This window comes from Symphalangus syndactylus, chromosome 18, assembly GCF_028878055.3.
Source record: "Symphalangus syndactylus isolate Jambi chromosome 18, NHGRI_mSymSyn1-v2.1_pri, whole genome shotgun sequence".
In the NCBI taxonomy this organism is placed as follows: domain Eukaryota; kingdom Metazoa; phylum Chordata; class Mammalia; order Primates; family Hylobatidae; genus Symphalangus; species Symphalangus syndactylus.
The window spans coordinates 87,552,827-87,565,439 of NC_072440.2; the positions used below are offsets into that span (position 1 = coordinate 87,552,827).

The 12,613-nt window shown below is 36.3% G+C and overlaps 1 protein-coding gene across 13 annotated transcripts in view; it reads right to left on the minus strand.

The window, feature by feature from the left end:
* Positions 1-12,613, minus strand: part of NCOA1 (nuclear receptor coactivator 1) — a 285,404-nt gene that overhangs the window by 72,645 nt on the left and 200,146 nt on the right. For all 13 annotated transcript variants that reach the window (XM_063623906.1, XM_055253870.2, XM_055253874.2 and 10 more), the window contains 3 exons: positions 7,884-8,063; positions 6,188-6,283; positions 1,425-1,565 (listed from right to left, as the gene is read on the minus strand). In XM_063623906.1, coding sequence (XP_063479976.1) covers positions 1,425-1,565; positions 6,188-6,283; positions 7,884-8,063 — 417 coding nt within the window. The remainder of the gene's footprint in view (positions 1-1,424; positions 1,566-6,187; positions 6,284-7,883; positions 8,064-12,613) is intronic.

A 12,613-nucleotide genomic window follows, 5' to 3' on the forward strand; every position in this document is an offset into this window, starting at 1 on the left:
AATCAAAAGTACCATAAACTCGAGAACTTCAGGCAATGAGTGGAAACAGTGCTCTGAGTCCCAAACCTATGCAAAAGTCAAGCGTCACCGTTGCCAGAGGAAATCACAAAGTTCACATCCAGTGGATGGCATTAGTTACTTATTGTAATGGTTTCCAAACCTGACTGCCCTTCAGGATTGCCTGGGAAACTTGTAAAAAATACAGATTCTTAGCTCTACCCAGTGAAATACAATCTTCGGCGGTGGTATAAGTCTAGTAAGGAGCCCACTAGATAACCACTAGTCTGTACGAAGCTGTTCCAGAAATACCTGGATTGTGATATTTATATAGATGCTTCCTGGAAAAAGAAAAAAAATCAAACTACTTCCTCCATACATCACTAGGAAGCAGTTGACCTAAAATGTAATGAATGGAAAATCATCTGTAAACTTAGGAAATCTAATGTTATGGGAAAAATCTTAAAATTAAGAATGATGAAATAATGAAAAATATTTTTAAATTGTTTTTCAGGAAAAGCCATACAACGAGATTCTTACAAAAGAAACTATCTAGAGATTAGAGAATAAATTTCATTGGAAAAAGAATGTTAGGCTACCATAATTAAATGACAATATTTTTAAAGTACATCAAAGCCATTTAATTCTGAACTTCTGTAAACTTTCTGGCCTTAATTCTCAAATAACTTTTCCTACCGTTCCTGTAGTACTGTTAAGTTTCTTAAGGGCAGGGAATATACATATCTTATACTTCCATGATACTTACTAAGACCCAGCAGCTATGCAAAAATTAATAATTTCATAGCATATATTTTTTGACTTGAAATTTCAACCTGAGTCAGGAGATACAGGTTCTGCAACAGTCATGAAGTAAACATGCATGATACTGATCTCTGTATTATCTAGAAGGCCTTTGACATGCTTGTTCTGCTGAGAATGATCTTCAAGAGCCAAAAAAAAATTACTTCTTTTCCGAAGTCATCCTTGATTCTTCAAGTTAGAATTAATTTTTTTCTTCTTTGGTTATGGTTCTATCATACCTCATATCAAACTGATCTTTAGGGTTGTCATATATTTTCCTACTGTATTATAAGCTCTTTAGGGGAAAACCTTTCTTATCATCACTGTATCCCTGGCTCCTTATATAGTGTTCTATGTATGTTGGGAACTTGATACATGCCTGCTGAATGAATGAATGAATGAATGAGTGACCATCACACAACATCCTATTCTTTAGAATGTGTATCCAAAATTTCAGGATCCACTCACGAATTACTTTGCTTACCCATTTCTTCCTTTCCTAAAACTGATTAGTGCAAAAACTGTAATTTGGAGAAAATACTTATCAAGCCATAAGTTCTATACAGACTATTCAAATATCAGTAAAGATAAAGGTTAATGAAAATAATTGAGAGAGAAAATTTTACCTTCTTGGAACAGCTGTCTGGCATAAGATGGTTCTCTGCCCTGAGGTTGGAAAAAAGCATAAATGCACTTCCTCACTAAATCTTCCCAGCCAGTTCTGCCAGCAGCTCTCAGGGAACTAGTATCAATAGAGATGATTTTACCTGTACAAAGAACGAAAGTTTATATTTATAACAGCCTCTTTATATAAATCATCTGTATTTCAAAACTAACAACTGCATCTAAGAAATATTTTCTTTCCAAATACTCAATAAACAAAAGCATTAAAAAGCACTATTAATTTTTTTACATATAGTTATGAAGTATGTTATTGACATAAGAAATGGTTTTCATCTTGGAATGTGTTACGTCCTAGTATGTCATATTCTAAAATTCAATTCTGGTCTAGGATTAAAGTCATACCATAATGACCTGACACTACTGAGACTAATGCAGTTCAAACTCTTCTGGCTTGGTCTTTGGATTCTGCTCTCTGTATACTGATGACTGATTGGAAAGGAGAGGCAAAGATGAAGTATATTTTTTGGTTTAAATTAATTTCTAACTACTAAGTGAAGACAATATGAGAAAAGAAGCAAGGCTTTTCCTTTCTAACCTTTGTTGGGCTGTAGGCAATACTGTATTTAAGACTAAACAAAGACTGAAGGCAACAAAAGTTAAATCAGAAAAACGATAAGTGAGAACATTAAGATTTGCTACGCAGTATGCACACGGAACATATGCTTTATAAAATTTAGTGGTGATTCGCCATTGTTATCATATTTAAACAAATTTCCAAAAGACTATGAGAGAATTCAGGTAAGTTATTCCTCAGTTAACAGGGGGCCAATTAATCCAGTTTGTGAATATTAAGACCTGTTTTATTAGGTTTTACAGAATCTTACAGTCACACAAAATAATACAAGATATATAGTATATATAAATTAAGAATTAATGAGATAAAAACCTGCAAACCCACCACTCAAGTTCAGAACTTGACGTTACCAATATTGCTCCATCTCATGTGCACTCCCCCCTTGTCACCACCCCCATCTTTAAATTCTCCTGTGAATGGCCATCTAGACTGTTACCAGTTTTTTGCCATTACAATCAGCATTGCTATGAACATCTTTCACGTGCTGCATGGTACATGCATGTGAGAACTTCTCTAGTGTATATATGTAGGAATAGAATTGTTAGATTGTAGGTTATGTGAATGTTCAACTTTATATTAATTTTAAACTGTCTTCCTGAAACTTGTACCACTATATGCTTCCACCAGCAATGTGTAAGAGTTAGTGCTAATCTAACACCCTTTCATCACTTGTGTTGTCAGGCTTCTTTATGTTTTCAAATTAATAGGTGAAAAATGCTATCTCACTGTGGTCTAAATTTTTATTTCCCAATTATTAGAGTTCACCACTAATGTTTCCTCTTCTACGAATGCCTGATTAAATATTTTCCCCATCTTCCCCTTCTTCATACAATCAACTCAAATCTATCATCCAGTTTGTGCCTCCTCATTGAACTAATCCCCTCTTTATATATTTCATTTTGTTTGCTTAGAAATAAAATATTCATTAGACCTTTTTAACTTAGGATCTTGAATCTGATGTATCCAGTCCTACTTGATCAGGTTATCACCTAAGTCTTGGCATAAATGTAAATAGTGGAAAGAAAATAAACTGAAACTCAAATAAGGGAATTTTGTCATTTAAGAACAGTTTGGGAAAAGCCTGGTGAACACTGTAACTGAAACTATAAAAGATTTTAGATTTTTAAGAATTTTAATTGTTCAACCCTTGTTTCTTATGTCAGAGATAAAAAGTTGGTTATAGCAGGGATTCCACTGCTACATAATCTTCCTATACAATAATGCTCCTCACAAGCAGTGACTAAGGGAGACATGTGCATGTGTGTGTGTTCATGTCAGTGTTGGCCCCACGAGACAGCATGAGAGTTTAGAGTTTGGGGACTGGCAGGAGAGAAAGTGATTAAGTTATCAGCAATGGTACCAGATGGGTAATGCAATGACTATCTTAGTGAAGAATCATGAACAGCTTGATTTAGAATACCTCTGCCTACTACAGGAAAGTATAACCAACCAACCAAACAACAATAAAAAACCCCACTGTTCAACATTTCCTAGTAAAATACTTTTTTCTTTTTTTTAAGAGATATGGATCATCCCCTGAAGAGTTAAAAAGTACTACAAAAACTTAAGAAATGAAATGTTTAACATTTATTATACTTATTCTTTTTAGCTAAGTCAATTCTATGATTTATATGTTAGTTTTACATTTTAAGCATATTTTATATTTCCTTGGTATCTTTGTACAATAAATGTGTACAGTATAGTGATGCCCTTTTAATAGTGCTTTAGTGAAAAGTAATGTAATACAAGAAAGAGCTCCACATTAGGGCCTAAAGGTGTCCATTCTCGGCAAAGGCCCGTATGGTTTTGATCAAATCACCATCCCCTCGTTTGTAAATCTAGGTTGGATTCTGTGATATTTGAGGTTCCCTCTCTCTATATATACAGTTATTTTATGGCCCAGAGGCTAATTTTTTATTTAGATGATTATGGTTATTTTTATATATTTATACATATTATCAGGTATACCTAAAATTTTAACACCTGGGTTCTTAGAAACAAAACTACCAGGGATAACACTGTTCCTATGGGAAAATACAGTCCTTAAAGCAATCCAATTTAGAATTCAATTTATAGAAATGCAATATGAGGAAAAGCTGAAACATATTGTTCCTAAATTAGCCTCATAACTTTTAGGCCTCCCTCATCTCTGACATTTTTTCTGTGACCTGACAATAACCCTTTTCAACACGTTTTCATTCTGCTATCTCACAAAGCCCTTATTTGGTTTCTTTTTATGTTAACTGGCTACTGATAGAAAAGACCAATTTTCCTTTTCAATGGACTCTATTTTTCCCTCATGCAAAACACTTTTAATTTTCAATAATTTAAAAAAAAAATTTAAAAAAATTTAAATAAGAAATTTTTGTTTTTGCACAAACCTACATATCCATAGTAAGTTTATTAAATTTTTCCAGTGTTGTTCATGGTAGAGACTGGAAAGGAACATAATACATGGTAGACTCAAAAACAGAACGAAGAAAGGTATGATAATTGATAATTACTATCCTTAGATGCCATCTCTCCATGCTCAGAGACATTCTCTTTACTATTTTCTATTATCTGTGCTAATTTATCCATACTAGTTCTTTAGTAAGAGCAGTTGGAAGTTTATCTCTAAAAACACAAGCACAAAGCATACAACATTAGAATATTAGATTACTGGCACTAAAAAATTAATACATAATGAAATAGGATCTTATAAAAAGGTGGTAAAAGTTGGCCGGGTGCGGTGGCTCACGCTTGTAATCCCAGCACTTTGGGAGGCCGAGGCGGGCGGATCACGAGGTCAGGAGATGGAGACCACGGTGAAACCCCGTCTCTACTAAAAATACAAAAAAAAATTAGCCGGGCGTGGTGACGGGCACCTGTAGTCCCAGCTACTCGGAGAGGCTGAGGCAGGAGAATGGCGTGAACCCGGGAGGCGGAGCTTGCAGTGAGCCGAGATTGCGCCACTGCACTCCAGCCTGGGCGACAGAGCGAGACTCCATCCCAAAAAAAAAAAAAAAAAAAAAAGGTGGTAAAAGTCAAAATGTACACTAAAACTAAACTTTCACAAAGCATAAAATTCAGAAGAAATTATTTTTAAAATCTTAGTCTGCTAGAAAATATACCTCTAATATTTATCTCTATTTTAAAATTAGAGAGGTAAGTGATATATATGTAACTCTGGTTGTTGTAAAAGCATGAACACACAATATGTTAGTGTAAAGATAAAATCAAATAATATAAGAAAAATACTTCATCAACTATAAAGAACAGTAACAATTTGTTCTTGCTGAAAATAAAATCTGAAGTAGGCCTTTAAGAAGAATACCTTATTTATAGGCAGTCTGTTACTCAGTTTGAGGCTCTCCTGCCCTCCTAGTACTTCTAACTTACCTCTCTGTCTTGCTTATCTTTAGACTTCTGCAGCTCTGGTTCCTCAATTAGGAGTACTCGTTCTGCATCAAGACCCTTTCTTGCTGCCCCCCTTCCAGGACCCATACTTTAAATAGTGGGCACCACTTCATCCTTTGGGGCTCAGTATCAGCTCCTCAGACAGGGCTTTGCTGACCAACTAATTTCATATATCCTCCCTTATACCATCTCATAACTTTTCCATCATCAAGAATAACACAATTTGTCACTGAATCATTTTTGCTCAACCATATACATCTTGAGGAATCACCTAGTGACAGGCACTTCTAGGGACTCAATCAGTAAGTGCTAAATAAATTTAAAGAAAAAGAATTGAAAAAAAAATAGCCAGATACGTTTAAGCATAATAGTAAAACTACCATATTCATATCTATTTTAAATAAATGTATGTATATCTACATATTTACATATCTATATCTTCTAAATTTCTTTAAACATTTTATTCCATGATTATGAAAAATAATTTATAATCAAACAAATATAGGTATATAAAGTTATAAAAAGTGTTCTCTCCAGCACCCTGACCATGACAATGATTATAGTATCTAAATTGTATAATCTCAAGAGCACCATTTAAAATGTTTTCTGTATAAGACTAGGGAGCAAAGCCTAAATCTCATAGAACAGAAAGACATTCTGGATATAATTAGTTTTAAGGGCAGAGTCACATTATTAATACCTATGGAACATTCTGAACTTTACAATTAGTACCTGTAGTATCTTGCTTGGTCATAAAGGATTCTACACCCGTAATAGCTGGAGGCCGAGGTAATCGCCGTGCAATACAAATCAGACATGACTGGAAATCTGCCCAAAACAAGAAGGGGAAATTGAAGGATAGACAGTAGAAAATGGTTTACATCTATCACTTGCCATTAATGGTTTTCATAAAAACAATACATGTTGGCCAGACACAGTGGCTCACCCCTGTAATCCCAGCACTTTGGGAGGCCGAGGTGGGCAGATCACAAGGTCAGGAGATCAAGACCATCCTAGCTAACATGGTGAAACCCTGTCTCTACTAAAAAATACAAAAAATTAGCCGGCCATGGTGGTGGATGCCTATAGTCCCCGCTACTCGGGAGGCTGAGGCAGGAGAATGGCGTGAACCCGGGAGGCGGAGCTTGCAGTGAGCCGAGATCACGGCACTGCACTCCAGCCTGGGTGACAGAGTGAGACTCCGTCTCAAAAAAAACAGAACAAAACAAAAAACAAAAACATGTTACAGGACCTGACATAATATTGAAATCATTCTTATCTAATAGTATATTAGAAATAAAATTGCTGGCAACCAAAAATTGACAGCTCCAGGTAGAGAGTTAGTTGGCATAAACCATTCCTTCCTATTGAATGCTCCTACATATACCAGAGGAGAGAGATGCATCTCATGTACTGGATGATAACAACTACAAGTAGTAGTTTTGGTTAGATATAAGTGGCACAGTGTTTCTTAAAATACAGTTTTGTAGTCAATTTCTTATATTCACCAGTACTTAATGGCTACAAAGATTATTCTTATAACCACAGTGTAGATAGTTATATGAGAAAAACAACCTTTGACTCTGAAGCACTATTTTGCTCTTGACAGATGACTTCATGTTTTTAGGATATACAATTTTTTCAAAGTCCCATTCCCAAATTTTGTTTTGAGGATGTTAAACACAATATCACACAGCCAAAAATGAACTTTAATCAAATAAAACTTGGCATGTGTATTTTGTAAAAAGTCTCCAGTTGATTGTTACCTCCGTTTCCTGGTGAGACCTGCTACGTACATGGCTTTTTTGCATCTGACTGACTTCTTGTCTACTACCTTCCCTTGTCCTTACTCCAGTTCCCAATTTGTGATTTTCTAAACTTAGCCCAGTCTAAGTTTACATGGAAAATTCATCCACTGTCACATATTTAACTAATTCCATGTTGACACCATGTTCATATTAGAGCTTCAGCATGTTTCCATCTGTTCATAAGTTTTCCCCTTGTAAATTACCTTGTATAGCCTGAAAAATGCCAACTCTATTCTCCAATGTTCCCTACACTCTAAACTTGAAACTTTCTAAAAATCAGAGCTGTTCAACAGTCTGCTGCATCTGGTACATTTCCAACTGGCAGCAGTTAGTTACATCTCTTATTTCTAGACAGCAAGTTGGTTTGAATTATTTGACATTTTAGTGGGAATGCCAGCTTAAAACTGAGAATCTGGGGGGCATATTAAAGGAATGATTCTAGATGTTAGTAATTATTGTTTTTTAAGTATTAAGAATATATAGCAAATGGAATAGCCACTATGATACATACTATAGTAACCAAAAATACTATCTAAAAAACGCAGTTTATAATTAATTTCTTCTCCTTTCCTTAAAGTCACAGAAGAAATAAACACTTTAAAAAGACCGTTTGGCTTTACCTTCTCCATCCTCTTGAATTGATTTTGGCTGTGACACAGTGAAACACTGCATTACTTCATAACGCTGGCAAGCTTCTTGGTTCTCGGTCCCTGGCTCATCTGGAGGGTGAATTAGCATCCTGCAGTTAAAGGTATGGCTATTTCGTCGTGTTGCCTCTTGAGGCCAAGGAACTCCATTTACTGAGGAAGAAAAATTGATTATGTGCTTGTGAATATGGTGAAAAAGCACAAACTCTGAAGATACAAAAGATGTACTTTAAGCCATCTGCTTAATTAGATACTCAGATTAAAAGACAGACTGACCTCTTCAGATCTAACATTATCCTGAGGCAATAGAATACTTATCTCCCTAGCAAATCTAAATGTCTACCAACTAGAAAACTGTAACATTTCCAAGAAAATACATATGATCTTCCCCTCAAATACGATAATCAAAGGCAAAAATTAAAAATTAAAACTTACTAGCCATTTTGCTCAGATTTTACAGCAGTTAATTAATGAGTTTTTCAGCTGGTATCCAGTTACACTTTGACAATGAAAAAATGATTCAAAACCACAGGTACATTGATAAGTGGGGTTTTAACTTGGCAATCACAGATTCTTAAGTTTGGCTTTCGTGTGGACGTGCACCTTTCTGGGGGAGAAGATTTCAATTTTCTCAGAGTCTGTGACTCAAAAAAATATTAAGAATATAGAGCAATCTCAATTTCTCATAACCATTTTTTCCTTTTGCTTTATTTTACTTAACTAGCACAGTTCATATGCTACAATACCTTGGATACAGTGGATAATCAATATTATTATATAAAAAAAGACTGCTGAAAAGGAAATGTTACCTGATCCAGTATAGGAAAAATGAATTCAGTTGTAGAAAAGGTATGTATTTCAAGTAAAAACCACTGTGTCGTAGGTCATAATCTCCCAGTCACAGTGTCATGTTTAAATCACGTGGTCATGAGATGATCAGAGGGTTTTTAAGGCTGCCCTTTTTTTTGAGACAGAGTCTCACTTTGTCACTCAGGCTGGAGTGCAATGGTGTGATCTCGGCTCACCACAACCTGCGCCTCCTGGATTAAAGTGATTCTCCTGCCTCAGTCTCCTGAGTAGCTGGGATTATAGGCGTGCGCCACCACGCCAGGCTAATTTTTTATTTTTAGTAGAGGCAGGGTTTCACCATGTTGGCCAGGCTGGTCTCGTACTCCTGACCTCATGATCAACCCATCTCGGCCTCCCAAAACGCTGGGATTACAGGTGTGAGCCACCACGTCTGGCCAAGGCTGCTTTTTTACTGTTCCCAAACATTTTCCTACCTTAAACTCTCCAATGACCCTCCTTCCTTTTTTCCATCTCGTCCTTTATTGTTAGAGGAAATCATGGAAACAAACCTATACTGGACTAAGAAGTCTTGGGTTCTGCTATTAGCAAGTTCTAAGGTTTGGGTTAATTAATCTTTGATGCTCATTGTCTCATTTTTTAAAATAAAAGAATCTACTACCTTATCTCTAAAGTCATTTATACTTTAAAATTTCATAATAAAATACATAAGATACCTTGATACTTGATTCAAATATCAGTAGTGATTTTAATAGAAAGAATCATTTCAAGTCCCCAGTTACAACAAACATATATTACTATTTTCAAAAGGAAATGAAGTTTCTATTCTGTTGGGGGAACAATGTGGAAAATGAAGAGCTATGAATAACATTTTTATATGCGTGTCTGGTTTAGTTATATAGGATTTCTGTCCAAGGTCCTCCCTTCCACTTTTGGAGCATATATAGGCTAAAGAGTGGAAGGAAAGGGAGGAAAAAAAGAAAAATGAATGTAAAAATTAGCATATCCATTCATTTTTAGAGCTCTCTTCTCATGTACTGAATAAATGGATTAAGTTGTCTAATTATTAGGAAAACTCTCCAACTAAAGTAAATAGAGCCTATGATAAAAAATGGATTTGTGCCGGGCGCGGTGGCTCACGCCTGTAATCCCAGCACTTTGGGAGGCCAAGGTGGATGGATCACGAGGTCAGAGATCAAGACCATCCTGGCTAACACAGTGAAACCCTGTCTCTACTAAAAATACAAAAAATTAGCCAGGCGTGGTGGTGGGCACCTGTAGTCCCAGCTACTTGGGAGCCTGAGGCAGGAGAATGGTGTAAACCTGGGAGGCAGAGCTTGCAGTGAGCCGAGATCGCACCACTGCACTCCAGCCTGGGTGACAGAGTGAGACTCCATCTCAAAAAAAAAAAAAAAAAAAAAAAGGATTTGTTAACACTACTCAGAGAAATCAGAAATGACACAAACACATGGAAAAACATCCCATGCTCATGAATAGGAGGAATAAATATCATTAAAATGGCCATACTGCCCAAAGCAATTTACACATTCAATGCTATTCCTATCAAACTACCAATGACATTTTTCATAGAACTAGAAAAAATTACTTCAAAATTCATATGAAACCAAAAAAGAGCCCAAATAGCCAAGGCAATCCTAAGCAAAAAGAACAAAGCTGGGGGCATCACATTATCTAACTTCAAACTATATTACAGGGGTACAGTAACCAAAACAGCATGGTACAAAAATAGATGCATAGACCACTGGAACAGAATACCGAGCCTAGAAATAGGGCCGCACACCTACAGCCATCTGATCTTTGACAAAGCTGACAAAAACAAGCAATGGGGAAAGGACTCCCTAGCCAATAAATGGTGCTGGGATAACTGGATAGCCGTATGCAGAAGATTAAAACTGGACCTCTTTCTTACACCATATACAAAAATCAACTCAAGATGGATTAAAGACTTAAATGTAAAACCCAAAACAATAAAAAACTTTGGAAGACAACTTAGGCAATATCATTCTGGACACAGGAACAGGCAAAGATTTCATGATGAAGATGCCAAAAGTGATTAAAACAAAAGCAAAAATTGACAAATGGGATCTAATTAAATATAAGATCATCTGCACAGCAAAAGAAACTGTCAAGAAAGTAAACAGGCAACCTACAGAATCGGAGAAAATATTTGCAAACCATGCATCTGACAAAGGTCTAATATCCAGTATTCATAATGAACTTAAACAAATTTACAAGGAAAAAACAACCCCATTAAAAAGTGGGCAAAGGACATCAACAGACACTTTTCAAAAGAAGACACACATATGGCCAACAAGCATGTGAAAGAAAGCTCAATATCACTGCTTATTAGAGAAATGCACATCAAAACCACAATGATGTGTGGTTACCATCTCACACCAGTCAGAATGGCTATCATTAAAACATCAAAAAATAACAGATGCTGGCAAGGCTGTGGAGAAATGGGAATGCTTATACACTGTTGGTGGGAGTGTAAATTAGTTCGACCATTGTGGAAAGCAGTGTGGTAATCCCTCAAAGAGCTAAAGAGAACTACCATTTAACCCAAATATTTCATTACTGGATATATACCCAAAGGAATATAAATCATTCCACCATAAGGACAGATGCAAGTGTATTTTCATTGCCACAGTATTCACAATAGCAAAGACATGGAGTAAACCTTAATGACCATCAATGGCAGACTGGGTAAAGAAAATGTAGTACATATACACCATGGAATACTATAAAGCCATAAAAAAGAATGAGACCATGTCCTCTGCAGGAACATGGATGGAACTGGAGGCCATTATCCTTAGCAAACTAACGCAGGAACAGAAAACCAAACACTGCATGTTCTCACTTATTAGTGTGAGCTAAATGATGAGAACTCATAGACACAAAGAGGGGAAGAACAGATACTGGGGCCTAATTGAGGGTGAAAGCTGGCAGGAGTAAGATGATCAGAAAAAATAACTATTGGGTGCTAGGCTTAGTACCTTGGTTGATATGGTTTGGCTCTGCGTTGCCATCCGAATCTCATCTCAAATTGTAATCCCCACATGTCGAGGGAGGGACCTGTAATCCATATGTGTTGAGGGAGAGAAGTGAATGGATCATGGGGGCAGTTCCCCCCATGCTGTTTTCGTGATGGTGAGTTCTCAAGAGATCTGATGGTTTTATAAGCGTCTGGAAGTTCCTCCTTTGCTCTCTCTCTCCTGCCTCCTTGTGAAGAAGGCGATTGCTTCCTCTTCTCCCATGATTGTAAGTTTTCTGAGGCCTCCCCAGCCATGTGGAACTGTGAGTCAATTAAACCTCTTTCCTTTATAAATTACCCCAGTCTCAGGGAAGTTCTTTATCGCAGTGTGAAAATGGACTAATACACTGGGTGACAAAATAATCTGTACGACAAACCCCATGACATGAGTTTACCTATATAACAAACCTTGCACATGTACCACTGAATCTAAAATAAAAGTTAAAAAAAAGGCTTTATATTTTTGTTTATAGCTTGGCTTAGATAATGTTTACCCTGATCTATTCGGTTATCAGGGACAGGGTTTCAGCTTTCTGAAGGTGTCTACAAAGAAAGCTACTTGCGGAATGTTACTAGAAGAAGAGCTAAATATCTAATCACACTCAGTTCAGGTAAAAGGAAAGAAGGTAGAGAAAAGGAAAAGAGGTGGAGGAATGGTTAGGAATTAAGGTAGGCATAAGGAGCCAAGAGAAGAGCATACAGTGATGAAGAGGAGAAAGGCGCTTCCTTGAAGTTTAATTTCATGACCTGTTATGGTGGTCAGTATATCTAAGTTGTACAAAACACTTTTTGAGATGTGAAAAAAAAAAGTTGAAAAATAATCACCACAACTAAAGAAACT